Source organism: Microchirus variegatus (assembly GCF_963457635.1).
Source record: "Microchirus variegatus genome assembly, chromosome: 14".
In the NCBI taxonomy this organism is placed as follows: Eukaryota; Metazoa; Chordata; class Actinopteri; order Pleuronectiformes; family Soleidae; genus Microchirus; species Microchirus variegatus.
Window position 1 is genome coordinate 7,480,207 of NC_139815.1, and position 26,770 is coordinate 7,506,976.

Consider the following 26,770-nt stretch of genomic DNA (forward strand, 5'->3'; position numbering starts at 1 on the left):
TCGTGCAAATAGATGCCCCCGTTTGCTGCGATAAGAGAGGGAGAGAGCTGTTTGTGGTGTTTGTCTTGTCGCATCTTTCCATTTTTAGTTTGGAGTATCGATGTGTGGGTTCACCAACAACACGACTGCGATGTTTTCAGTGACAGCTGCATCAAAAACAGCGTGTTATGAAGAAAAACGGGCAGTGTGTGACATTTTTCTGGATATCAGATAGCAATATGAGATGAAATGGGAAAAAAATACTTTGTTTTACTGATTTACAATAAACTAAATATAAATAAACTAAAACATGAATACACTTTCTAATTTATATGCAGTATTGCAACTGCAATGAAAAAGCACTAACCCTATTCTATATAATCTGCTCATTATTCAGATTTTAACCTTTATTTTTCAAACCGACAACATTTCTACAATTGTTAATTATTGTGTATTTCACAAAAAAACCCAGCATAACAAACAGTTAAATGTGGCTAATTGAACTGATCATGTTCTATTCTAATTGTGTGTTTTTTTTCAGTGGCTCAAGAGAAACATCTGCTTTCCTGTCTTTTACTCTTACTTACTTACTTTTGGACAGATGCTACTTGGAAGTTGTCCTTCTGGTCTATTTTCCCGCCAACATTTTCTCTTATTTCAGAGCAAATTGCAGAGATCATTTTTTAAATGTTTTTTTTCGAAATTTCATTTTGAAATAAGCATTATTTCATTCCATTTGGTCTGTCACTATTAAGGCTGTTGAAACGAATTTCGGGAGTCAAATATAATTTTAATATTAAAAAACAACACCAAAAAAAAAAATCAATAATAATCTAATTACTGTTAGAATGTGTATTTTTTTTTTTTACTACTTAAAAGTGTCCCATGCATGTCCCAGTGGACAGGAAATAGAACAACCACAATTTTAATTGAATATAATTAGAATATTAAAAATAATAAGGTATGGCATTGGAATGGGATTATACAGGATAATTGACAGTCCCTGTCATGTACTGCACATGATTTATAGTTCTATCATCCGTATATTAAAATGGATCATTTGTAGGTTTACTATGCAATGTGAAGAAACACATAAATCCTTCGACTTCATAAGTGTATTTTGCAAAACCTCTATTGAAAACAAACCAAACCTGGTGCAACTGCAAACATAACAGATCGATATTCAACAAAGGGCTTATGTGCTCTACAAATAACATTTGACTTGACTAACAATAATACGTTTAATAGTGTAGAGTCAAGTGTAGCTGCATTGCATTGTGGGTCTTTTGCTTCACATTGCATTGCAGCAGAAGATTAGAAATGTTAAACTCTCAGAACAGCAGCTTGATCACTGACTAATCAAAGCGTGATGTGCATATTTCAACACAGGTTCCATGCGATCTAATATTACAAAATTCAGCAACGACGTCAACCATGACAGACGCTGCTCTGCTAATCTCAAATAAACGCCCTCCACACCAAGTACACTCCCCCACTGTCAAGTGTTTAAGTCACTCCCCCATGTCTTCAGTTGACATCTGATGGCTCTTTGAAAGTGAGCTACATGGTTGAAACACAGCAAATTAGCAGTTTAGCATTTATAGCCTAAATTATAGCCTAAATTAAGTACATATAAGGTGTATGGATAATGAATGTAGAGTCAGTTTAAGTCACGCAAATGCACATATGCAACATGTTGTATGTGACTGTTGCTGCGCCATGAGCTTGTGACAGTTTTGTGGGAAAGAAGCAGGACACTCTTGGGGACCTTTTGGCTGTATTATCTTTCCATGTGCATATCCTGTCTTGATCGTATCTCCCAGCTCTGCTTTGCGAGCGGGCCACGATGCACCGCTTGTACTTCTTCCATAACCAACATGTTTTTTTTGCGTTCTTTGCGCTCTTATTTTATGGGATAAAGAAAGCAGCAGTGCACATACAGGGGCAAACAGGGTGGCTGTCAGCTCATCCGTGTGACTCAGTGATGAAAGATCCCTGCCATAGGCATGACTGTGTGATTATGAGGTTATTTGCTGATTTGCTTCTTTATTCAATGTTTAACGACATGGTAGTTGAGAGTTCTCAGGGGTGATTCATCAGCAATTTAAGGGGGGGGAGCGGGGCATTACTAAGAGATGCCGTTATCACAGCCTTATCCCAACATCATATTTTTCAAGCATGCAGAGCATGGCTAATTGAGATGAATTGCTGCATAAGCAGTGCTGATGACAGTATGGAGACTGGCTGGCAAGCCTACCGGCCTGTGCTGTCCCACTGTCGGATCCAGTGATTGGCTGTTTGTTAGGCAGTGCACTATGAGGAGAGTGAGAAGGTAATTAAGCTTGGCTGAGTTGTGCAGGGGGTTGGGAGAGTCTATTCAGGCTCTCCTGGATCTCTACAGGGGCCCCAGCTCCATGGTTGCGTGGTCCCTCAGAGTCAGCCAGACTCCCAGCCGTGGGCCTACTGGAGGCCTGACAGTTACTGATACAGCACCTCAAAGCACTCTTTGTAATACAAAATTAGCTCACATTTCAATTCCACCTATTTCCCCTGTGTGTGCATGTGTGTGTGTGAGAGAGAATTATGTGTATGTGGTGCAAGTGGTTTGAAGCACATTGCCAGCTGTGATGCTAAAACCTGCCCACAGTCATGTAGGATTGTGTACAGCTGTGGGGGTGGAGCAGATTATGGATTGGATCTAGGCAGAAAAAGTTGTTAACAAAACATGCATACACACACACACACACACACACACACACACACACACACACACACACACACACACACACACACACACACACACACACACACACACACACACATGCACACAAATCCTTGCAGAAAGAGATTAGTGCCCACAGCGACTGTGGTTGAACAGCGTTTGAATTTCATGAGCTTGCATTATATTACTGCAAACAGAAGCATAAATGTGAGTGTAATTTTTAAACTTCATTAAGTTTTATTTGATACTGAATAAAGTAATAAAAGGATTATATTGCTATTGTGTTTCGTTGCCAAAAAGATCAAGTTAGATGTAAATCCATTGCATTGTTCAGTCTGTTTAATTATGCAGGATAATTTACAATGGAACATTATATTAGCTTGTTATTTTTTTAGAACTAGAGCATTGTGGCTTATCTTTACCTCCTTTAGTTTTCCCTTATGATCCCTTCACTGACAAGGCAAAGCTTTCTTATCATTATTGTTGTGAAGTAAATATTGTTGCATAATAAAACAAGCACTTTTATTTTGAAATTCTCCAATACAATCCAACTTTATTTGTTGTTAAGACGGGGGCTCCACAAAAAGCAGGACTCAAAAGCACGACTCCAAAAACAAACATCAGATTTCAGAAACAAAGGGAAGATGGACAGGGGCAGGAAGTGAAGCGATCTGAAACGAGAGTTTCACAATAAAACAGGAAACATGAAGAAAATAAACAAAAAACATGACCTTAATAGGAATGCTGATATGTATCACTTGTAAAGCAATTAAAAGAAATACAGTGGACCAAAGTTCTGGATAAAGTAATAGATTATAGACAGAATAAATAAAGTACAAAAGTTTATATAAATATAAAAAGGTAAACGGAATGGTTGCACATTTACTAAGAATATGGCATGTTTTATACAAAACATTTTTGTGTGCTTCTAGTTCTCACAAGCTAGAAGCACACAAAAAGCAGAGATGGTTTACAGTGTTGCTGTGTTGGATCCCGCAAAAGACAGTCGTCTTTATTTCCAAACTTCTGTTCCCCCCACTCATCTGTGTATCCACACATACAGTGCAGCGAGCCAGTCATCCATCCAGTACACAGCAGACTGTCCCTAAGGAGCTAGCCTGCTTTCGGCTGCTCAAGGCGGGTCTGCAGTGTATTAGAAGTAGAAGAAGTGGAAAGAACGGACTGCAGAACAGGGCTGGAAAAGGACTGGAACGAAAGATGAGGGAGTGAGGCGTTAGGAAATGGAGCACACACATGCGACTGAGTATTTGGTGTAATGTTTAAAACAAAAACACAAATATGGTACGAGTCACATCCCAATCATGATGCAGTGCAATTTAACATGATATGATTCAACACAGTGCAATTCAATCAGTTTGATTGTTTATTTATCTGATAGAATTGATACCGTATACACTATAGGGGGCAGAGGATGTCGGGTCACTAGTCACACTGTGGCGCTGCGCCGCTGTGACTAAGGTTTGTTGTACTGCGTGTGTGCTTTAAAGCAGCATGTTACTTTTTGCAAATTTCATCAGCCTCCATAAAGTTTGTTGTGTTAAACCACAGCACACATAAAATAGTCCTCATACAAGTTAATGCAAACTTTTTTTCCAATTTAACAGCAATAAGAATATTACAATTATTGGTATTGTCACATTTCTAAAAAAAAAAAAATTGCATAAAACATTCAGCAGCCGAATTGATTGACCGGAAATTGATCTCTTTCAAAAACAAATACACATACGATACAGATACAAACTGATTTATCTTCCTATATTTTGCAGCTAATGACACATCACCATGATTAATGCTGAAGTAGAGATGCAATTCACTAGTGTTAAGCAATTGATAATAATAAAAAAGAAATCTCGGAAAAAACTTTAACTTTAATTTATTGCTAATTAGGCCACAAGTTACTGATTTCCCCTTTTCAGTGTTTTTTTTCTAAAAAAAGAAGAAAATGTATATATGTATAATATGTAATATAGTATGTGTGTATATGTATGTGTATACATATACGTATGTGTGTGTATATATATATATATATGTATACATATGTGTATATATATATGTATACATATGTGTATATATATATGTATACATATGTGTATATACATCAGAGGTTGCGCTAGACTTTTTGTTGTCTGTCATTTTAAATGACAGGGTCATAAAAATCCTGTCATAAGCTATTTTTACCGGTCACTTTAATTTTTTAAATGATAATAAATATTCAATTACATATACTTTTAATTAATTTTTACTAAATATTCAGTCCAAAAAAGCTAAACAAATAATCCACGCCGTGGATACACACATCAAGCAAAACATCTGACTGTGGCCCCAGTAGCTACATATGAACAATGAATAGTGAAATATGAGAGGGTCACAGACGCGCTCCAAAGCCTCCTGTCCATAGCTCTTTAATGCGCTGTCAGCACCGTCCTCAGCCAGGAGAACTCCTGCTCCCACTGAACTCTGTACTCCCCCCTCACCTCCTTGCTGCCGCTTCCTCGCTCACCTCTTTTATCAACATCGTTATTGGACTTTTTAAAGAAACTTCTGACACTCAACTGTCGTGACATTTTTTCCTCTTTTCTACTTTTCTTCTTCTACAAGAGCCAATTACTGTAATATGCTCTTCGCCACCAAGTGGTCAGGGGTGTGAATTGCAATCTGTCAAAATGATGGATGGCCCTCAGATGTTTCTGTCGCCAATTTAAAAAAACGGTAAATTACGGAAAATATTCGGTTAAAGCGACCCCTGATATACATATAGATGTGTATATATGTGTATATATGTATGTGTTTATATGTATGTGTGTGTATATATATATATATATGTGTGTATATATATATGTATATGTATATTTGTATGTATATGTATATATGTATATGTATATGTATATATGTGTATATATATACATGTGTGTATATATATATATATATATGTGTGTGTATATATATATATATATGTGTGTGTATGTATATGTTTATACTGTATGTATATGTATATATATGTATATATGTATATGTATGTATATATGTATATATATATATATATATATGGTGGTATATACTGGATGTTGGAATGGATATGGTAAGGCTGGGTCACATTTTACATCTTGTCCTTACAACACATTTATTGCAAATCAGATTATCAATAAAATAGCCATTTCATATTTTCCACAAGTTGTTACAGTTAACTATCTGAAGCAAAATGCTGAAACATACTCATCATCAGAGATGTAGATGCAGAGATGCCAACAGAAGGAAAAGAAACAACGGTAGTTTGTAGCAAATAAAACAGTGTAAGCATGGGAATAACAGCATCAGAATATCAAAGAAATAAGGTTTAGAAACTGGCAAAAAGCCACAAAAAGTGAACAGTGTTGGTACAGAAGAAAAACAAAGGAAAAGAGTTTGTGCATGTGAAAGAGTGAGTGAGTGCATGTCATGCAGCCTACAAACACAGCCAAGCTCTCAGCATGCCTCTCTTAAGTTGAGTCGCATTTGAAGAACTCCTCAGCTGCTGAAATATTCATAACCGTGAAAGGATAAAACATTGATGATTCAGTTCAAGTTTTCCTTCCCCTTCCAAGTAGATGACCTGACTGACTGCAAAGATTCTGACTTACCTGCTAGGTTATTTGGTGTGATGTGATGTGTCATGTTTCTAATGAAAGGGCTCACAGATAACATAAGGGTGAACATACCTCATGTGGCCCCAGACCACACAGAGTGCAGAGTCACTGCCTAACATTTTCAAAAACAAGATGGAGCCGTGATGAGAAACCCAGGTAGAGGAATATTAGACATTGATTAGGGTGGTAAACCTTCCTTTCATTTCTCTCAGGGAGCCAACATTAACATAATTGCATTTATAACACACGACAAACTCATATACAGTTATGGAGCCCCTGAAGTGACATGAGAAAAAAAATAATGATGAAACAAAAAACAACACTTGAAATCTTGTGTTTGAAAGTCGAACAAAATAAAATAAAAATTAAAATAAACTTTTTTTTTTTTTTTTTTAAACTCTATATCTCGGCTTTCAAACTCGTGATTTCCAAAAAATGAGGAAAAACTAAATTTGGTCATTTTTTCTTTCTTTCATTTTTTTGAAACTCGAGATCTCGACTTTGAAATTCGAGATTTCAAGTTTTTTTTTTTCTTTTTTAAATGAAAATATCTCAAGTTGAGGGCTTTTCTCACCAATTTTAAAGTGAGATTAAAAATGAGATTAATTAGATTAATTAATTACAGATCATAATTAATTAATCGCACAATTTTTTCAACATTTTCGCACATTTTGACAGCACTACGCAAATTTTCAAGGCAACTTGATGCAATCACTTTTTTTTAATTATCTGATTAATCTGATTATTATCTGAACAAGATTAGTTAGCCAAACTCTAACTTAGAAGTTTGTCTAGCAAAAGAATGAATGGATGGATGGAACTTTAAAAAATACTCGAGATCTTTTGTTGGGCTGTAAACCAAAAAAATTATTGCATCAAGTTGCTTTGAAATATTAAGGTTTTTTTTTCAACTTTTTTTTCAACTTTTTTTTTTTTTTTTTTTCTAGTGCACACACATACATACAAACCTTAGGTTGTGTATGTTCATGCATGTCTCTCTTTGAGAGCTGCAGATTAAAGGCTCATGGAAATCATCATCCATGCCCATTGACTGGCGTGCCGGACGCTGGCCTCCTCACTGCCCTGGTTCAGTTTGTGTCCTGGTTAAAAAGTTGAACAAAAATACTGAAGTGTGTCTATCTGGCTTGGACACTATGGCATGGGTTTATCCGTATCAGGTCAGACAGAAGTCCACACAGACTGCACAGACTGTGCCTTCGGTGAGTAAAGTCTCTCCAGTCCTCAGCTGGGCTCCTCTTCCTCACTACCAGTTTAAGAAGTCATCTATAAGAGTCCAGGTGAGGGGAGGACCCACCAGACTCCTGATTAAAGTGATAAACTGTAAAATGTGAGGGAGAGGGAGAGTCTACAAACGGCTGCTGCCTGCAACACTGAGCTTCCTGTTGTCTGCTGGGAGATGAACCTTTCCGTTCTACCCGTTTCCTCCTGTCACTGTAAATGAGTTTGTTTATGTCTACAAGCAGAGAGTGTTTCTGCACTGCTTTAATTCTGCTCTCAGCTCTACACAGCGTACTTCAGCTTGTGATGTAACTGACATAGAAGACACACATTTTCTTAAAACAGCCGTGCCTATATCTCGTCTTCAGTGGGTAAAATTACTTTTCTCTCCCAGAAGCAAAGCCTGGAGATGTGTTCTGAAATTTGCAGAAGTAGGAGGTCACAGTGGATGGCTGGATGTATAAATTGTCTTTGGCAGAGAAGATGGATGTCTGTATCTTCGCCTACCAATTTTTTTTTCTTTTTTTTAGAGTAAAACGTACATGTACTATAGCGTCCGGACTTATTGGTACCACAAATTCAGTCATCAGTTCAGAAAATGCTATTATTAAATAGTCTAATTAATGTACTTATTAGTTTGAACATGAAAAAAGAGAAAATAAAACATATAGACAGCAGAATAAGAAAATAGAAATAACAATCAAGTATCCGGAAATTAACTAAATCATAACTTTTCAATGAACAAAAGTGAGTGGGACCATTTTTCTTTCTTTTTAACTTGTACAGTCAAATCAAAGCTTTAGAAAAACATTCAAAACAACTGTGCAACTGAGTGCTACACTCTAATTTCCCAGTTGGAATTAATAAAGTACCTATATCTATTCTATTCTATTGGCTCAGTCAGTCTTCCTTGCTTCCTCAGACATCTGTTTTCTCTGCTTCTTTTTTACTGTGTTTTGGCACATACGGCCCCACTTTAATATGATTAACTGTGTGTGTCGCTTCCAACATGGTTTATTGTCAATCATTACTCCAAGGAATTTCATTATTATTATTATTTTTCATTTATTTTTGTCAGCATAATGTGTTTTTAACAGTTTCATATTTCATAAATGGTCTGAAATGACTGCATTGGACTAATATTGGTATTAGTCCCCCCAAAGTATCCCCATTTGTTTCAATGGAAACCTGGGCAAAGAAACCTTTGTAGACTTCAAGGACTTCATCTAATTGTCATCAGAACAGGAACCTTTTCTAAAAAGAGATCATGGTGTAGCCTCTTAGCCCATCACTGAGCGTTCTGTCTTGACACAGATGTGCTGTGCTTTCACTGTAGTTAAAATATGTTTCAACTCTCATTCTCATTTTGCATTCAAGGTCATATCAAGCTCATTGCTACAATTTGTTGGTATTGATGACATTTATTAAGGGTAGGGACTTGTCTTTATTGATTGTCTACATATATGAGCTGCAGCAGCATTTTAAATGACATCAAATGAATGTGGTAAATTTTTTGACCTTGAGCCACAGTACACTTTTTTGGTGTTTTATGTGACGCTACAAAAAAAGCGATTGAAATCTGTCAGTATCGTTACATCACAAAAACAGGGTCATTGTTTCTGCGCAATTGAAGGAGTTGATCTCATGACAGGCTGAGGCCAGAGAGGCAGCATGTCGGAGAACTGGGGAAGCTTTGAAAAGTGGCACTCCATTGACAGGGCTTTGACAGTGGGGAGGCTGGGAGCGAGGCCAGGCGAACCGCCATCACTCAGGGGAGATTTAAAAAGCCCTGCACTGAGACAGCCACAGGGCTCCTCGCGATTGAACTTTCTGTCATCGGCAGATGTGATTGTGGGACCACAAACGTGCTCTGGTTCTGGTGTCTCAGACACTTGCTCACCTTTTTACTTGACTGTATAGTCTTGTGAAGACCACGCGGTTGTGTCTAAACTTTTAAACGTCTCGATTTCCTGAGGGCAACTCATCTAATCGTCCACAAGGTATTGAGACATTTCAATCACAAATGTCACATTTAGGGTGGCCCTCGAGAAAGAATCACTTCAGGCCTGTAACCCCATGAGTCTACACAATTTAGTATCAATTTTTAAACCATTTTATCCCATATTATGCAAAATCAACTTTTTAATAATTTTAATACTTATATCTGGAACTCTTTGAGGCTCTATCAGTCGCCAAAGTGTGAAAAAAGATGACTTACTCATGTTTTTGTGGTCCTCCTCAGTCTAAGTACAGGAGATAAATCTTCCGCGCTCATTGGGACGTCACAAGACACTAAATTCCTGGAATTGTTGTCTAGCGGAGCTCCGCTTTGTCCGTAAAACAGTTCTATTCTTGGCTCCACAGTGCAGCACAGTTCTGCACAAACTTCCAGCCTCAGAGGATTTATCTGTCCAGTAGATACATGTTATATATGATGGCAATGTGCCTGCTAGAGCCTGAAAATGATCATTTTTCCAAACGCTAACTGCTGTTAGTTTTTTTTAGAGAACAGAGTGTTCTGAACAGGGTTGTTTTGGCAGGGTGATTGAACTGCTGTGGTGCTTCATCCTTAAGGTATTTTGACCAAAGCATGTCACAGACATGTTCATTAGGACACCAGGGAACTAGGTTAACTTGGAGAAATAGGGTATGCAGTAATATGAGACCTTTAAATAGTTGTTGAGAGATTGTAGTCTGGATCTAAGTGGAGAACCAGCGTGAGCACACTCATTTGTTGCTGACAATTACCGATAGCTTACCATGTTTTCTTTATTTCCAGGCAGTGATCAACACAGTCAGATATATTGTAGAAGATATGCAAATGTTTGATTAGAGTAAATTGCTTTCACTATTTGTGCAATGTTTTGGCACAAACCGGCGTACAACTGTAATTATAGTAAACCTTTCTTCATCATCACTGTAGGTTTATTTATGTTGCTTATTGCTATATGTACTGTAATTGGAAAACAATGCCTTTGTGCAAAGTAGAAAATCATTATTGAAACTCATTTTTGACTGGCTTTGATATAATAAGAAGACTAGTGCTGCATATTATTTGGTATCTGGTTTGAAGCTTTTTTCATGATTAAAACAAGATTTCTGATTGTTTTAGCTTCTTCAATGTGAATATTTTCTTGGTTTATTTGCTCCACATAACAAAGAAATCATTAACACTGAATCATTTTGGTTTGTGAACTAAACAAGACTTTCGAGAAAATCATAATTTCCAGGTTTGACAAACACTGATCGACGTTTTTTTAACATTTTCTGACATTTTATGGACCAAACGATTCATCGATTAATTGAGAAAATAATCGACAGATTAATTGATTACGAAAATAATCGTTAGTTGCAGCTTTACTTCGGTATATGTTTTTCCTTGACACTTTCTTTGAAGAAGAAAGGGTCGAGACTGTAGCTTTTGCTGTTGCTCCAGTTGTACCCTATCAGGGTACGCCTTTCTCAGTGTGTACAGGTACATTTTTGTCACTAGGGGTGCAGAAATGTTTCTTTAGCGGTACAAACTAACAGGTACAATTTTTACAGGCACAGTGCTTGTACCCTGATAGGGTACAACTGGAGCGACAAAGCATTTGTACCTTTTTAGGTACAGTGTCGTACTTTGATTTCTTAATGTGCAGCAAAAAGACCCGGGTTCACAGCCTGGTCGGAACAAGGATCTCTCTGCATGGACTTTGCATGTTCCCCCCGTGTGAGTGCGTTTTCTCCGGGTTCTCAGGTTTCCTCCCACAGTCTCACAGTTGAGTGAGCGTGGATGGTTGTTTGTCTCTATATGTGGTCCTCTGATGGACTGGTGACCTGTCCAGGGTGTGGCCCGCCTATTGACCCTCATGTGGAAATAAAGTGGTAGAAAATGGATGGATGGATGGATGGAAATTGCTGTATTGAGGACTGAGTGGTTAGAACTGATAGACATGATGGCCAAAAAAAGTGTAACATAGTGCAGTAAGCTATGTCCAGGAGTGCTGTTTAGGGTTATTCACACATTTGACAAGTGCAAATGAAGTGTATGAAGAGTTTACACAAGCTTATGATTTCTGTCAACTTTACTTTCTTCCCACAGATGTTGGGAGAGCAGTTCACGCCCCGGCACACATCACAGAGAAAGTGGTGCAGCTGTTCAGGAGTAAAAGAGAGTTTACCTTCTTGGCTTCTGTCCAGCAGAAGTCCTCCACATCAGGAGTCATATTCTCCATCCACGAGTCAGAACACAGGTAATCCATCTATAATCCTCTTCATTTTGGCCTGCAACTTCTTTTTCCACACAACTTAACGTCCAGGGATTACTGAGTGATTTTATTCTTAAAGCCAGACATGAATTGAATCTGTTGGCTGGCTGTTGATGTTTAGTTTGTCTAAGTGTGTGGGTGGTGGAGGGGGGAGACCAGTGTTTTCAGGGCTCCAGACTAACATTTTTTGCATTGTTTGTTTCTGCCTTCAGTGTCACACTTTGAGGGGTTGCCTTTTCATCAATTGTGGTTTTGGAATAGTACAGTTTTGTTGTATATGTTCATGGCAGAAGGATAGCCTTCCTAAGAAGTCACCAACTATCAATCAGTGTGGCCACAAAAAAGGGAATATAGAATAAGATAAGAGATAAGAGAGTATAGATCATATATAGTATCATAGAGTATTTTCACCGACTTCTATGCCACACATGAACCAGCACCCACAGAGAGTAAACAAAACTGCAGTGATTGAGATACGTTTGTTTTCATTTCATTTCATTTGTGGCTGGGAATGAACCACAAAGATAAATGTGCCACACTTCCACTAATCAGCCTCTCCCGACATAGTGTCTCCACTCTTGTGAGATCCGGTCGATTTAGGTGCAGAAACACTGTCAGAGACGCAGGCGTGTGCGTTAATCAAGCACCTTGGCTCATCACACCCCCTTCTCCACATCCGTCTTGGAGGAGACACACAGACCGTTATCCTCATGTCTTTTTCCATGCACCTTAGTGTCACATTAATTTGTGACAGTCTCAAACAATACATCAAATTAAAAATGATAAATTGATGCTATGAACCATGTACATAGGGTTTGTGTGGCTATGAATTACTGAAAAACAACAAAAACATAGGTCATCTCTTCTTGGCTGTTTCAGAGGGTTTTGTTAAATCTGTTGCAATGCTGCAAAACGTGATGGTTGTAGGACACTAGGTGACTGCATTGAATCCCCCCCCCTTCCTTGCCCCCTGGGAGGCAGAGGGATACAACTGTACACTTATACAACTGTGAATTGTTTTTAAAGGGCAGGCATCATTGATTTTCCTCCTCTCCTCTGAAGGTAAAAGCTTTCAGGGTAACATGCAGTCAAAGTGAGCATGCAGGGGAGTGTGTGTGTGCTTGGAGTCCAGACTATGCCATCATACTCAATGGGAGAGTGTAAATAAAGATAGTCCTCTAAAATGTATTTGTTTTTAAGCAATATATGGCAACTCAGGTGAAGAATGAAATAGAGAACTTCTGCCGGCTGACAAGTTTTTATTTTCGTTGCAAGGAAAAGGTCAATCTTCACAGGAGTGATCCGAGCTGGAGAAAGACCCAGAGCATAGTGGGCCATCCACATTTATACCTGAGCAACTCCCCTTTTGCATTCCTCCAATAGACAAAGAGTTTGCCATTCCAGGCAGTGTTTTCACACTTGTGTACAAAAGACACAATATACAATACACTATACACAAAGGACCTGATATTCTGTGTTCAGCAGGTATAGGGTGATGGGCAGTTGTAGCTCTGAGACAGAGAAATTGAATTTACCATTACAGGAGTTAAAATGTCTTAAACTTTTGGGTCTTCTTCAATAGCAGATTATGTCAATTTTGCAAATTATAATTCCATTTAGAGGGAAACGTATACAATAAAGCATGGCACATATGAGTGGTTGACAGCTGCTATCGCTCAGTCGGTCCCTAGTTACAGATGACTTCTGTGAATTTCTGGTTTCAGAAATTGTCATGGTGCCGGTCAAATCATGAATCTTGAGGCTTGAAGACTACATTTATGAGTACAATTAATTTTATATAGATTGAGACGCTGGCATACAGATATTGTGATGAAATTGATAACAGTTCTCACGGTGATCAAGCACTCGGTGGAAATGGGCAGTAAAAGTGATATAGGAAACTTAAGAATCAGGGTGGGCGTCCAATTTCAGTGTCTGGCTAAGTTGAATGGAGATAAAGGTGGGATGTAAGTGGTTGATAAGATGGTAATGATAATGATAATAGGAAGCAAACGCCAGTTTTAGGTTAAAATAAATACTTCAGCATTTCAGTTCCTTGAATCCATTGCTATTTTCAACAAAGCTTTATTTTGAAATATGTGTGGCTTCACAAAGAAGCGTCCTGGAATTTTGTTCAGCACAGATGAGCATTTCAACCGTACTGTACCAAACCAGACTGTACCATGATGGAAACACGGCTTAAGCCAACTCTAACAATTAGCTTTATCAAAGAGGAAGGTTGTAAGCCAAACCTTATGTGGTGTCAAACTGGTGAGTGTTTTTTGTAGATTCTAGGAGCTACAACTAAACCTGCACTTTCAGAGCAAAGTGTTCTAAAGTGGTCTGAAATATATTTTGCTAGTGCAGAACAGCTGCAGATCATCCTTAAACATAATATTTAGTAAATGATCCAGTTCAGCAACAGGTGGAGATAATCTGACCACTACTGTCTATGTGCTGACTCATAGACACATTCAACATATTTACAGTTAATATGTAGTAGTGTACATACAAGTTATGGTACGCATACTTTATATTTTAGTATTTCTTTATTGCAGCTTTTTCATTATTTATATCTACTATAATCTGCCTCCTGTGAACCCACTTTCCTACTAGAACCTAATGTACTATAATCTGCTGTTGAGGAAAAATATTATTTTACCTCCTGCTGTGCTTTTAAGGTAACCTTGAGAGTTGCCTTTTAGTCCCTCCACCCCCCTTCTGTCTCTCTTTCCCTCCACATTACCTGAAGGCATAATTGTCTCACAGCAAGCTGGCCAACCAACAGTGAGGCTAAATGGAGCTAGCTGATGGTGCTGTCCTCCTCCCTCAGGCACAGTGACATGTACCATGCAGCAAATGTGGCTTGGAGATTTCCAACCAGGCAAATGTTGCATTAAAGGCATACAGCCCGACTCAGATGCACCCATTACAGTTTTTATTTTATTAATGTTATTCAGAAATATGTAGCTGAGGTAAGTTGACTTTGAGGGAATGGAGCTCTGGTTTATTACTCCAGATTTTGAGTATCCTCCAACTGCTTTTCCATCCCATTGTTTTTATGTTGGTTGAGTCCAAATGTCACGGTTCATCAGTGTTTGTGCAGAATATGAACGTGAAACGCTCCGATAACATGGAGAAGCAACATTTTCATCATTTTGATGGTAGTTTAACAACATATAAACAAGGGCTGGTTTAGCAGCAGTCGTCCACTCTCTCTTCCTCTTTATCAGCAGCACCTGCAGCCTCACGCTAGGAGTCGGCTCCTCTTTCTCTTCTTCTCGACTTCATTTCCTCAACTTTTTGAATTTTAGTGTCAGAGCTTTTCTATGTCTTTTTACATCCAGGTAAGACGCATGTGTGGGGCAGGGATATTTCAGCGAGCAAAACAAAGGCGCAGTGACTGCAGTTAAAGGCAGTGGGGCTGACAGTTTATATCAACACTGTATAGAGGTGAGGTGGTATGCTAACTATGGCTCCTGTCCGTCATGAAGCCATACCTTTAAAAGGCCCATTTATACTCCTCCTCCAGAGGGCGTTGCAGAGTATGAAGTTGCAGCCATCAGCAATAGTGACCATTGAAGGTTTGTGCTGGGCAGTGTGCTGGTTCATAACCAAAAATGCCACAAGACCTACTGTATATGAAGAACAGAATGGGGCACAGCAAAACACTTTTCGATGGGGGACCAATGATCACTTTTCTCAACTAACAGATTCTTTTATTGATCCAAAATACTGAAATGCAAGCAGATTTTGTGGCAGTGGAATGTAATAATACTAATACTCGTCATATTAGTAAATGAAATAGTAAATTAGTCGTTTATCCATCCCGCAGGGAAAATTCCTTCTCTGCATTAACCCATCCCCTACGAGAAACCTTCCTAGACGAGCAGTGGTCAGCCACTGAACAGCGTCCAGGGAGCAATATTTGGGTACCTATTTTTTCAGCCATGTTCTCAGTAGGGATGGGAATTTCACACATTTTTTAGTCGATTGTCGAGGTCCACGTGTCGAATTTTTTGTCGACTTTTTTTTTTTTTTACAGCAGCATTGACAGCAGTAATGCGGGGGTGTAAATTATTCTACAGTGTACTACTTAATTTTATGCTCAAAAACATGGCTGTAATGTCCATTATTGACCATCAGAACAGCGATAGTAAAAATGAGGGGCAAAAAAAAGGAAAAAAAGTGTGTCAAAAAAATGTGACGCCACTCGCCAGACGGCTCAGGTTTTTGAACCTGCGCTCGTTATGTGTCCACCAGAGTGAAGTACAGTGATCCTGACTGGGTGAGATGCCGTCTTCCTTTGTGTAGCGCTTGTGTCATGTCCCCCGACCCCGTCCTAAACTTAAGCGCAACCTCGTTCGCACTGCACGCACACATACACGCTTGGACGCGCACAGCCACTTGAGAGAACGAGCCGGTGACGCGCGCACCATCATCTGAGAGTGCAGCGAGCCTGGACAGCAGGATCACCTTTTCGTGCACAGCTTCTTTAACCTCCATGGTCGTGAACTTTACGTGTTTGTGACACTTTTTTTACTTTTCATTTTTTTGTCGAGGTTTCGATCGATTAGGATCGATTTGTCGGCAAAAAAGTCCCATCCCTAGTTCTCAGCCACTGTTTTATAACATATACTATGTGTGATGATAGCGTTGCTGAACTATCTTTCCAGGATATTTAAGTCAATAGAACAATTATGGTCATTAGTAAAACCAATGAAAACATTTCTTCAGTTGATAGAATTTGAACAATGTCTCCCAGCTGTTTAATTTCTTTCGAGGATTTGTTAATCCATAACAAACAGTAACTAAGATTTGTGGATGGTCATCTAGTGTGATGGGAGACGGTTTCTAAGGGGGAAAAAATGAACAAAAAAAGAACTGTTCAGGTGGCAAATATTTTAAAAGTGGGTTTCTAATAGCACACAGAGGCAATTATTCATATTTCCAAACACAACTGACAGAAAGAAAAAAATGGAGAATGGAAAATAAGAGGTATCTTTCCAGTAATTGAAGGTATCTTTCCAGTAATTGTTGTACACTTTACAGCTGAAATACAGACACAGTGTTTTGACATATTTGACACGCCTTTATTAAATGTCTTATAATAAACCTACAGTCACTTATTTTCCATTCAAGATGTTTTATTTCCCTCCCACTGGTTTGTATTATTGTGAATCACACAGGACACATTCAGTTGTAAATATTGCTCAGCCGAATTGCAGCAGGCTGAAGTTGTTTTGTGATGAGGTGTGTGAATCACACAGACACCACTGCAAGTGTAATTAAATTGGCTGAGATGGACAGAGCCTTGACCGGCTGAGTGCAGACCTGTGCTCCATTGTGACTGTGGATTTGTTCTGAGCCTCTGAACTCTCTCTGAAGGCCCTATTAGAGCCCTCTGCCGATGCCTATTCTCCCCCATTATAGCACAGACCTCCAATTCACGAAGCTAACATACAACTGGCTTTGCCACTGGGCAAAATCCAATCATACATTCCCGCTCTTCCTTACATTTTCATTTTTCTCTCTCTCTGCAAAATCAAACCGTCCTGTTTTCCCTCCCACCCCCTCTCCCAACTCCACTTTTCCAGTATGATATTATCCTTCTCTTCTTTTCTCTGTCCTCTCATCCTTCGTTCTCCTCATCCTCAAAGGGAAAATGTCTTTTCGATGCGAGCGTCTCTCTGTACCCTGCTGAAAAAGCGGAAGATTTTTTTTCTTCTTGTGCCCGGCTCTGGGGAATGCGAGGGAAGCTTTATTGCTGCTCCACTAGGCTGAATAGAACAAAAGGAGCCTATTTTATCCCAGCCAGCAGTTTCTTGGTTCCACTAACTCTCTTGTTGTCAGCAAGTGGCAATAGTGCTATGATGAATAAACTCAAAAGTCCAGGCTCTCACTGCTCTCCTTACCTGAGCACTCCAACACCAAAGATGCTCATCCAGCTCCTCCAGCTGCTCTGTTCATTCGCCTTCTCTTTGTCATTCTGCAGCTCTGTCTCTCCTCCTCAGTGCCTCAGCTCATGAGCGCTTACAGGTTCCTCTTTTAAGAAAACATGCCGAGCTAAAGTTGACATGTGGTGGGAGTTGAAAAACACACTGTTGAAAAGAGGTTGAAAATTGTTATACTTTGTGTTAAAAGTATATGTGAATGGTAGCGTGGAAGCTGGATGCTGTCAATATAAGATAAGATAAGATAAGATAAGATAGTCCTTTATTCGTCCCGCAGTGGGGAAATTTCCAGTTTTACAGCAGCAAGACAATAAAGATAAGGATAATAAATAATAAACATGCATTACCAAAAAGAATTAGAATATATAAAGTACAATATATAAAGATATTAACACTGACTATAAAAATAGGTTTAAAAATAGAATGTAGAATGTACATTACAACCGGTCTGCAGAATATACACAGTATGCACATGGTATTTACAGTGTAAGGAAACAAGGCTGAGCTATTAAATAAGGATATTAAATAAGGATATGGATATTGCACTGATGAGAAAACTACATTATAAAAAATTTGACAGTATGAAAAATGACAATATATTGCACTTAAAAAAATGTACATTATGAAAAAATATATACAGTATATTACACCAATGAAAATTAACAGTATATTGCACATGGAGAGTGGAGAGTGTGTGTGTGTGTGTGTGTGGTCTACTTAGAGCAGTACTTGTTGTATAGTCTAACAGCTGCAGGGAGGAACGACCTGCGATAACGCTCCTTCAGACATTTTGGATGTTTTAGTCTGTGACTGAAGGAGCTGCCCAGTGCTGCGATGGTGTTCTGCAGGGGGTGGGAGAGATTGTCCATCAGAGATGATAGCTTGGTAGCCATTCTCCTCTCTCCCACCACCTCCACTGGTTCCAGGGGACATCCAAGGACAGAGCTGGCTTTTTTAATCAGCCTGTCCAGCCTCTTCCTGTCTGCGGCTGTGATGCCACTACCGAGTCGTAGAAGGTCTTCAGGAGTTCTCCCTGCACTCCAAAAGACCTTAGTCTCCTCAACAGGTAGAGTCTGCTCTGACCCTTCCTGTAGAGCGCAGCAGCATGATCAGACCAGTCCAGTTTATTGCTTAGGGGAACACCCAGGTATTTTTTAGATGTCACCATCTCTATGTCCATTTCCTGGATGCTCACCGGTGATGGAGGAGAGTGTCGTCTTCTGCGGAAATCCACCACCAGCTCCTTAGTTTTCCCCGCATTGAGCTGGAGGGGGTTCCGCAGGGACCAGTCCACAAAATCCTGAACAAGTTCTCTGTACTCTCTGTCGTCATCGTCTGTGATGAGGCCGACAATGGCAGAGTCATCAGAGAACTTCTGCAGGTGACAGGAGGAGGAGCTGTAGGAGAAGTCTGCAGTGTACAGGGTGAAGAGGAACAGAGCCAGAACTGTTCCCTGTGGGGCCCCTGTACTGCAGACAGCCATGTCCGGCACACAATCCCGAGTCCTCACATACTGGGGTCGATCAGTCAAATAATCCACAATCCAGGATGTGAGGTGAGGATCAACTCCTGCATGCTCCAGCTTGTCCTTCAGAAATGCTGGCTGAATGGTGTTGAAAGCACTGGAGAAATCAAAAAACATGATCCTCACAGTGCTCCCCGACATCTCCAGGTGAGAAAGAGCTCTGTCCTGCAGGTAGATGACAGCGTCATCCACCCCGATGCTGGGCTGGTAGGCGAACTGCAGTGGATCCATTGCTGGTCTCACCACAGGGCGCAGATGAGACAGCACCAGACGCTCCAGGATCTTCATCATGTGGGATGTTAGTGCCACCGGCCTGTAACTGTTAAAGTCTTGGGGGTGCGGTGTTTTTGGCACTGGTACCACACAGGACGTCTTCCATAGGTGTGGTACTCTCCCCAGTTTCAGGCTCATGTTGAAGATGGTCCCCATAATCCCACACAGCTGAACTGCACAGGATTTGAGGAGCCTGGAGCTGATGCCATCAGGACCTGCAGCCTTCTTCGCCTTGATCTTTTTGAGCTCTTTTCTCACCTGGTTAGGTGTGAAGGACAGATTGGAGCAGGGGGGTTGTGTGTTGTTGAACGAGCTGGGAGATGAAGGGAGGGGTGTGGAGGTTGGGCAGTGTACTGGTGATCCAGATGAAAGAGGTCCCAGCAGGGCTGTCGGGGGAGAAGTGGGGGCCTGATCAAACCTATTGAAGAATAAGTTCAAGTCGTTAGCCCACCTCTGGTCCCCTACAGTCTGGGAGTCCAGCTTGTTGTGGCCGGAGATGGTTTTCAGGCCTCTCCAGACTCCGCTGACATCTCTCTGCTGCAGCTGCTCCTCCATCTTCTTCCTGTAGCTGTCCTTCCCCTCCCTGATCTTTCTCCTCAGCTCCCTCTGAACAGTCTTCAGCTCCTCCTTGTTTCCTGACCTAAAAGCTCTATTTTTTCTCCTTAAGGAGAGCCTTTATGTCAGGGTTAATCCAGGGTTTGTTGTTAGAGAAACACCGTACTGTCCTGGTGGGTACAGTGCTCTCAAAACAGAAGTTTATGTTATCCGTAATGGTGTCTGTGAGACTGTCGATGTCCTCCCCATGTCCCTCACAAAGTTCGTCCCACACAGTAGACTCAAAACAGTCCATCCGAGCCTCATCGGTCTCCTCAGACCATACTTTCACCGTGCGGGTCACAGCTGGCTGCCTGTGTACCAGAGGTTTGTACACAGGAAGGAGATGAACCAGGTTGTGATCAGATCTTCCGAGGGGGGGGGAGAGGGGATGAGTTATATGCCTCCTTGGTGTTGGCATAGAAAAGGTCCAGTATTGTATTGTCTCTGGTGTGGCAAGTGACATACTGAGTGTGGGCAGAGAGGTGGAAGGAGAGGCATGATTAAAATCCCCAGAGATCAGGAGGAGAGCCTGTGGATGCTGTGTCTGCAGCCTGCTCACCACTGAGTGCAGGACGTCACAGGCTGCATTAGCGTTAGAAGAGGGGGGAACGTACGCAGCTATCGCGATAACATGCGAGAATTCCCGCGGCAGATAGTTTGGTGCTAACGGCTAACAGTTCCAAGTCCTTACACCAGTGTTGCTCTTTAATAGTGATGTGCCCAGAGTTACACCATCTATCATTCACAAACACTGCCAGTCCTCCTCCTTTCCTCTTTCCACTCTCTTTAGTCCTGTCCGCGCGAATCAGCTGGAATCCGTCCAGCGCGGTGTCCGTGTCCGGGGCAGCAGCGGTGAGCCACGTCTCCGTGAACAGCATGATGCTGCAGTGCCGGTAAACCCTCTCATGCCGGGTCAGCGCCGCTAACTCGTCCATTTTATTAGGGAGAGATCATACATTTCCCATAATAATGGACGGGAGAACAGGTCTGAAACGTCTCCTTCCAGCACGGCGTTGGACTCCAGCGCGACACCCCCGTTTTCTCCTCCTGAGCACACGGGGAATAACGGGTTGCTCCTCCGGCAGCACAGCTGTGTAGCACAGCGCTAACAGCTGATCACTACTGTAAACAATGGAGCCGTGACTCCACGCGGGATCCCCCGACACGGTCGAAAAGTGTAAAAAACTCACCAACAGTGCTACAACAAGCATGGTGTACTTGGTGCCCATGGTGACAGTGCTTAAATAAAAAGACACACTTAAAAAGAAGTTGAAAAAAGTAGGAAAATACAGAGTTTAAAGAGAAAAAGGCTAGAAAATACCGGGAGCTGCTGCAACAGGCGACCACACAGGGGGCGCCATCTTTGCAATCTATATATATATATAATTATACGCAGTTAGCTGAATATGAGCCTTTATTTGAAATTCTCGACACTTGCCAATATGAAAGGATTATGAAATAAATGTCTTGGTTACAGTGAGTACCTCATTTGTATATTGCCTAATGTGGCCCTGATGTAGGACCTTCACATGGTGATGTGTGTTAAACTATCACCACTCTGAAGTGTTATTATGGATATTTTTTATGGGATGCTATTCATTTAGACTCTTGAAAGAAATATTTAATGTACAGTGTATATCAAATCAACCTAAATTATATATAAAAACCTCACAAAAAGGTGAGATGCTACATTTCTGAATATGATTATGCTAAAATTATCAAAGATGATTTGGAATTTCACAAATTAACAATAGGAACTGATGCTGTTTTTGCTTTAATGTGCTGGTTTTGTGGAGTGGAGGTGAGTTGGGCCAGCTCACCTTGCACAGAAAGCATTTTTCTACACTGCACACGCTGGACCATGGCTCTGCAGAATTTCTTCTATGAAAAAGTGTTCAATTAGTGCTAGGGGGCGTTAACCTACTCTCTTAGAAATAAAAGTGCTAAGTAGAACCATAAGGTTCTTTGGCTTGTCCTCATAGGAGAACCCTTTTTGGCTCCAGGTGGAACCTTTACAAAGAGGTTCTACCTGGAACCCTTTTGGGGGGTTCCACCAAGAACCCTTTCAAAATCCTTTATACAGGAAAGGGTTTTTCAAGGGTTCTTGGTAACTCTAATGGTTCCAATAAGAACCATTTTGATCCAGAGAACCCTTTAAAACCCCTTTCCTGAAGAAAGGGTTTTTCATAAGCAAATGGTCCATGTAGAACCTCAGCTCTTGTAGAAGGACATTTTGGAACCCTTATTTCTTAGAGTGTAGTGCCCAGCACTATATGCAATACAGTACAGATGATGCTACTCGTTTGCATTCTTCTGAATTTAGCTGAGCAAACACACGTTGACTAAGCTGCAGAAATTTGCATTTCAACATGCAGACTCGTGCATGTTGACAGTCTGTTTATTGTTGTGTCTCATCCCACACCCTCTTTTGTCAAAGGTGTGTTCAATTGCATTCTTGTTAAAAGGGCAGTGTGAATGAATTTGTTTTTGGTCATATATTGCATAGATAGCGCAGGAATGTGATGAACCCACAGCAAAACAAATTATTTACACATCAGAAAACAGAGCTGATTTTCTTTTGGGCATCCTGGCCTTTGACAGACAGCACGATCGAGGAAGGGAACAGACAGGTGTAATAAGAAGCATGGAAATTATGTTGTATTTGTTTTAGCCAGATACCCCCGCCTGGGAGCAAAATTATAGTTTATTGGAAGTTGTGTTTGTGTTCACCAGATGCATTCTTAATTTACAGTCTCAGTTGTATTTTGGTTTCCACACATTTCCAGAAAAAAAATCCGTTATTGCAGGTGTTCTTTCCTTTCCATGCAGCACATTGATGTGTTTTTCTTTGTCTGCTGTTTGGTGCAGTGCAGGCAGCGTAGACTGGGTATCACAGGGTAAGAATATGTTAGAGTACTGACGCTGAACCATATACTGTACATAATAAATAGTAGATAATAAAATAGAAAGAAAGGAGATTAATGTAAATGACTGATATTAAATTAGCACAGTGAGTCCAACTTTTTTTTTGTATTTTTATGGCAAACAAACTGTGTTGCATATCAAAATCCTGTTGGTGAGATTTTCACACCAGCATTTGCTCCTTTAGTTGCTGGCTCAGTTTCTTTGAGCTTGCCTTGTAAAACAAAGCACGTCATCGGACAGTGCAGCTCTACGCCTGCTGAAGAAGCCTACAGGGAAGAAACTCTGAAGAACATCAAGCCCACAGGAAAGAAAAAAAAAATATTTGCACAGCATGACAGAGGCTCTGCTTGCTCCCTAGCAACAAAAAAAAAGACAATCTCACCCCGGCACACACTCCCCCCTGAACACACACTCTCCACTGTGTTTGTTGTTAGTTTGAATGACAGGATCCCCCGACACCCCCAGACACAGCCAGAGCTCCTCCACCTGTCCACCTGTCTTTAGACCCCAGAGACCTTCACCTACCTCTCAGCTGCTCTTCTCACAGAACCGTTTTCTAACAGAAAAAAAACATCAAACACTCCATAATGTAATTGAATTTTTTGGGGGATAATAATACCGCTGACTCTTTTTCAGTTTAGAATGAAGGGACTTTCCTGATGTCAGATATGATAGATTCTGCAATAGTCTTTAGGTGTAAACAATACCCTATACCCCTTTAGAGGTAACATTAGGTAACTTTATGCGAATATTTAGCTAAATGCTTGGTAATGAAAAACACAACAGGCTACCATCAGTGTGTTACCTTTAAAAATCAGTTATTATTTAAAATCAGTATACTACTCACTTACTCTTTGTCCCACACACAATCTTTAGTGTCAAGGTAAAGACTTGATACGTGGAACACACTTTCTGTGCATTAGCCATGCATGAGAATCAAAAAATGCTTAATACCTGGTTGTTTAATTTAACCACACAATTACCTTTTCATTATTACCTGGATATTACACTTAAAAATACAATTTGACCATAACATTTATTTGGCCCTTAACCACTTCTTCCCTGACCCTCTTTTTGGAGTCCCTGCTAGAAAATGACATGCCCAAACTAAATAGAGTTAACCTCTGCAGTTACATGCTCTATGTGAATTATCTTGGTATCAAAATGAAGATAACACTTGTGAGATTAAGTTTCACAGTAGATGCCACTGTGTCAGAGTAAATGTACATGGAACACAGCATAACTGAAGGATTTTTTTCTCTCGCCTAAAAAAATATTGCAATTTAAAGCAAATATCAATTTTAAAATATGCAGTAGGAGCTTAAAAACACATGGAGGTCATGTAACATGTGAACATGAGCTGTGCAAAGTCTGATGCTGCTGAAATGAAGCAGAGTGAAATTACAGAGGTTTTATTAAAGAGATGTCTGGGCGTTCTCACTGTTGGCACAGCTTGGCACCATCTGTGCCATTTGAGATTTCTTAGGTACCAACTTATTAAAAACCCATTTAATTTTATTTACATCAGTGTTGTTTTTGACAACCATCTTAGATTTAGTCTTAGTCTTTTAGACGAAATGCTTATTAGTTTTAGTCACATTTTAGTCACTTCTATATGTGATAGTTTTAGTCCAGTTTTAGTCGACGAAAAACTCAAAAAGGATTTAGTCTAGTTTTAGTCGAAAAAAGAAGTATAGTCTTTTAACAAATTCATTTAGGTCAATAAGTATTGGAGATTGTTGTTGGGCAGTGTCGCACATAATTTGTGAAAATAGCAGCAGACCTAGAAGTTCAACACACTTCAACACACTGTGAGCTTGCATGTGGCTATTATTACACACAAAGAGATGACCACATCGTTCCTGAATGTAAACATGGCTAATCATGCTGCTAAAGAAACACACACATAATGAATTGTGCAACAAAAGCTAACTTTAGCCACTACTACTAACTACTGTGTCCAGTTGTCATGTCCTGCTTTCTTTCTGCCGCTAAATAATCCATTTGTTTGTTGTTTGCTAACACGTTAGCATAAAGATCGCTAGCTTAAAATGCTAACGAGTCACACACACACACACCCCCCCCCCCCCCACACACACACGCACCATAAGTAGCCATGTGCTTTCTCCGTGACCGTCAGGTGATTGGCCGAAAAAACGAAATGTCATGCATTTCAATCGTCTGACAGACCACCCACTAACATTTTCGTCCATTCTCGTCTTGTCAACAAAAACTCACACGTCTCGTCATGTTTTCGTCATCAAAGAGTCATGTTTATCTCGTCACCGTCTCGTTATCGTCATGAAAAAAAGTGCCGTCAACAAAAAGATTTCGTCATCGTTGACGAAAACAACACTGATTTACATGTCACTACAGATCTGAAAAGAACTTGTTTTGGCAAAAAAAAAGGATGATAACTGTAGCTGTAAATGGATGCTCCCTGTGCGGTGTGTAATAACAACTCTGTGGCTCTGTAGCGTCTTCAGTTACGCAGCGCCATAGCTCTGGCTTACCTTTTAAACCTCTAAACCGGTAGAGTCAGAACCCGGTCTCCAAATGCGTGTGAATCACTTCATTAGCGAGTCAAAAGGACATAAATGTATATGACGCATTTGTGCGGACATTTGCCCTTCTCTAATCAGAATGATCTAATGTCGCTCTGTAATGATCAATCAGAACGGGATTTGTTCCCAAAGCATGCTGGAAAGTGTAGTTCTTCTTTAGAAGTGGTTTTGTTCCGGTGGAAATAACTTGTTTTGATAAACAGCAAAGGTAAGACGACATTTCTGCTTGTATTTCTTGAAAGTCAGTTGTTTTGCTCTTATTTTGGGGCTGGATCCGTGAATCTTAGTCGTAGAGTGATACAAATGGTACCGCCGGAATCTGTAGAATCTCCGCTGTCCAGTCGACACGTTTTTTTTGTTAACATAATCATGCTGACTCTCCGGTGCCGCTTTTCAATGAGTGCGCTGTGACGTTTTTTTTTTCACTCTTGCTGTTTGATTCGTTGGTGTTTTAACTGTGTTTCGTTAACATAAGAATGGTTTATATGAGCTTTTAGCTGAGTTTCTGACCTTTCTGTGGGTCTGCAGCATGTCTGTGTTTGTTAAAGTTAGATATGGTTTTATGACACTTTTGTCGCTATGTCTGACGCTGCCCCCGATCCCGAGGGCAACCGTGAAGAAGAGGTTATGTTAACCTAGTTCCCTGGTGTCCTTATGAACATTAAACAGCTTTGGTCAAAATACCATAAGGATGAAGCACTGCAGCAGTTCAATCACCCTGCCAAAACAGCCCTGTTCAGAACGCTCTGTTTAGTAGTATCTCTTTAGGTCCACCTTAAAGGTCCACCTTAAAAAAAGTGAGTTAGCTGTGAACGTTCTACTTTTGTCTAAACAGGATATGAATAACATGAGATTTCCTGCAGTTAGTATGACCGTGCATGGCCAAAATAGGAAAGATAGCACATAGATAGAACACATAGGCCTATAACTTTGGGAAAAGTCTCTCAAGCTGCGCTCGACTCCCACCAGCTGATGGGGACATTGTCAGATCAGCAACTTCCATCTTCAGATACACAAAAGAAATAGCGGGGATTCATGGGATTCAATCAGGGTGCGCTTGTGTGGGTGGATCATGACTTTGAAGACTGTGGTAAGCCC

At 40.3% G+C, this 26,770-nt stretch overlaps 1 protein-coding gene across 1 annotated transcript in view; it reads left to right on the plus strand.

Moving 5' to 3' along the window:
* The window catches only part of LOC310936933 (protein kinase C-binding protein NELL1-like), a gene marked incomplete at its 3' end in the record, with an annotated part of 241,541 nt that overhangs the window by 20,568 nt on the left and 194,203 nt on the right, over positions 1 to 26,770 (plus strand). Inside the window, exon 3 of the mRNA XM_083901097.1 lies at positions 11,669 to 11,819. Within this exon, the coding sequence (XP_083757223.1) occupies positions 11,669 to 11,819 (151 nt within the window). The remainder of the gene's footprint in view (positions 1 to 11,668; positions 11,820 to 26,770) is intronic.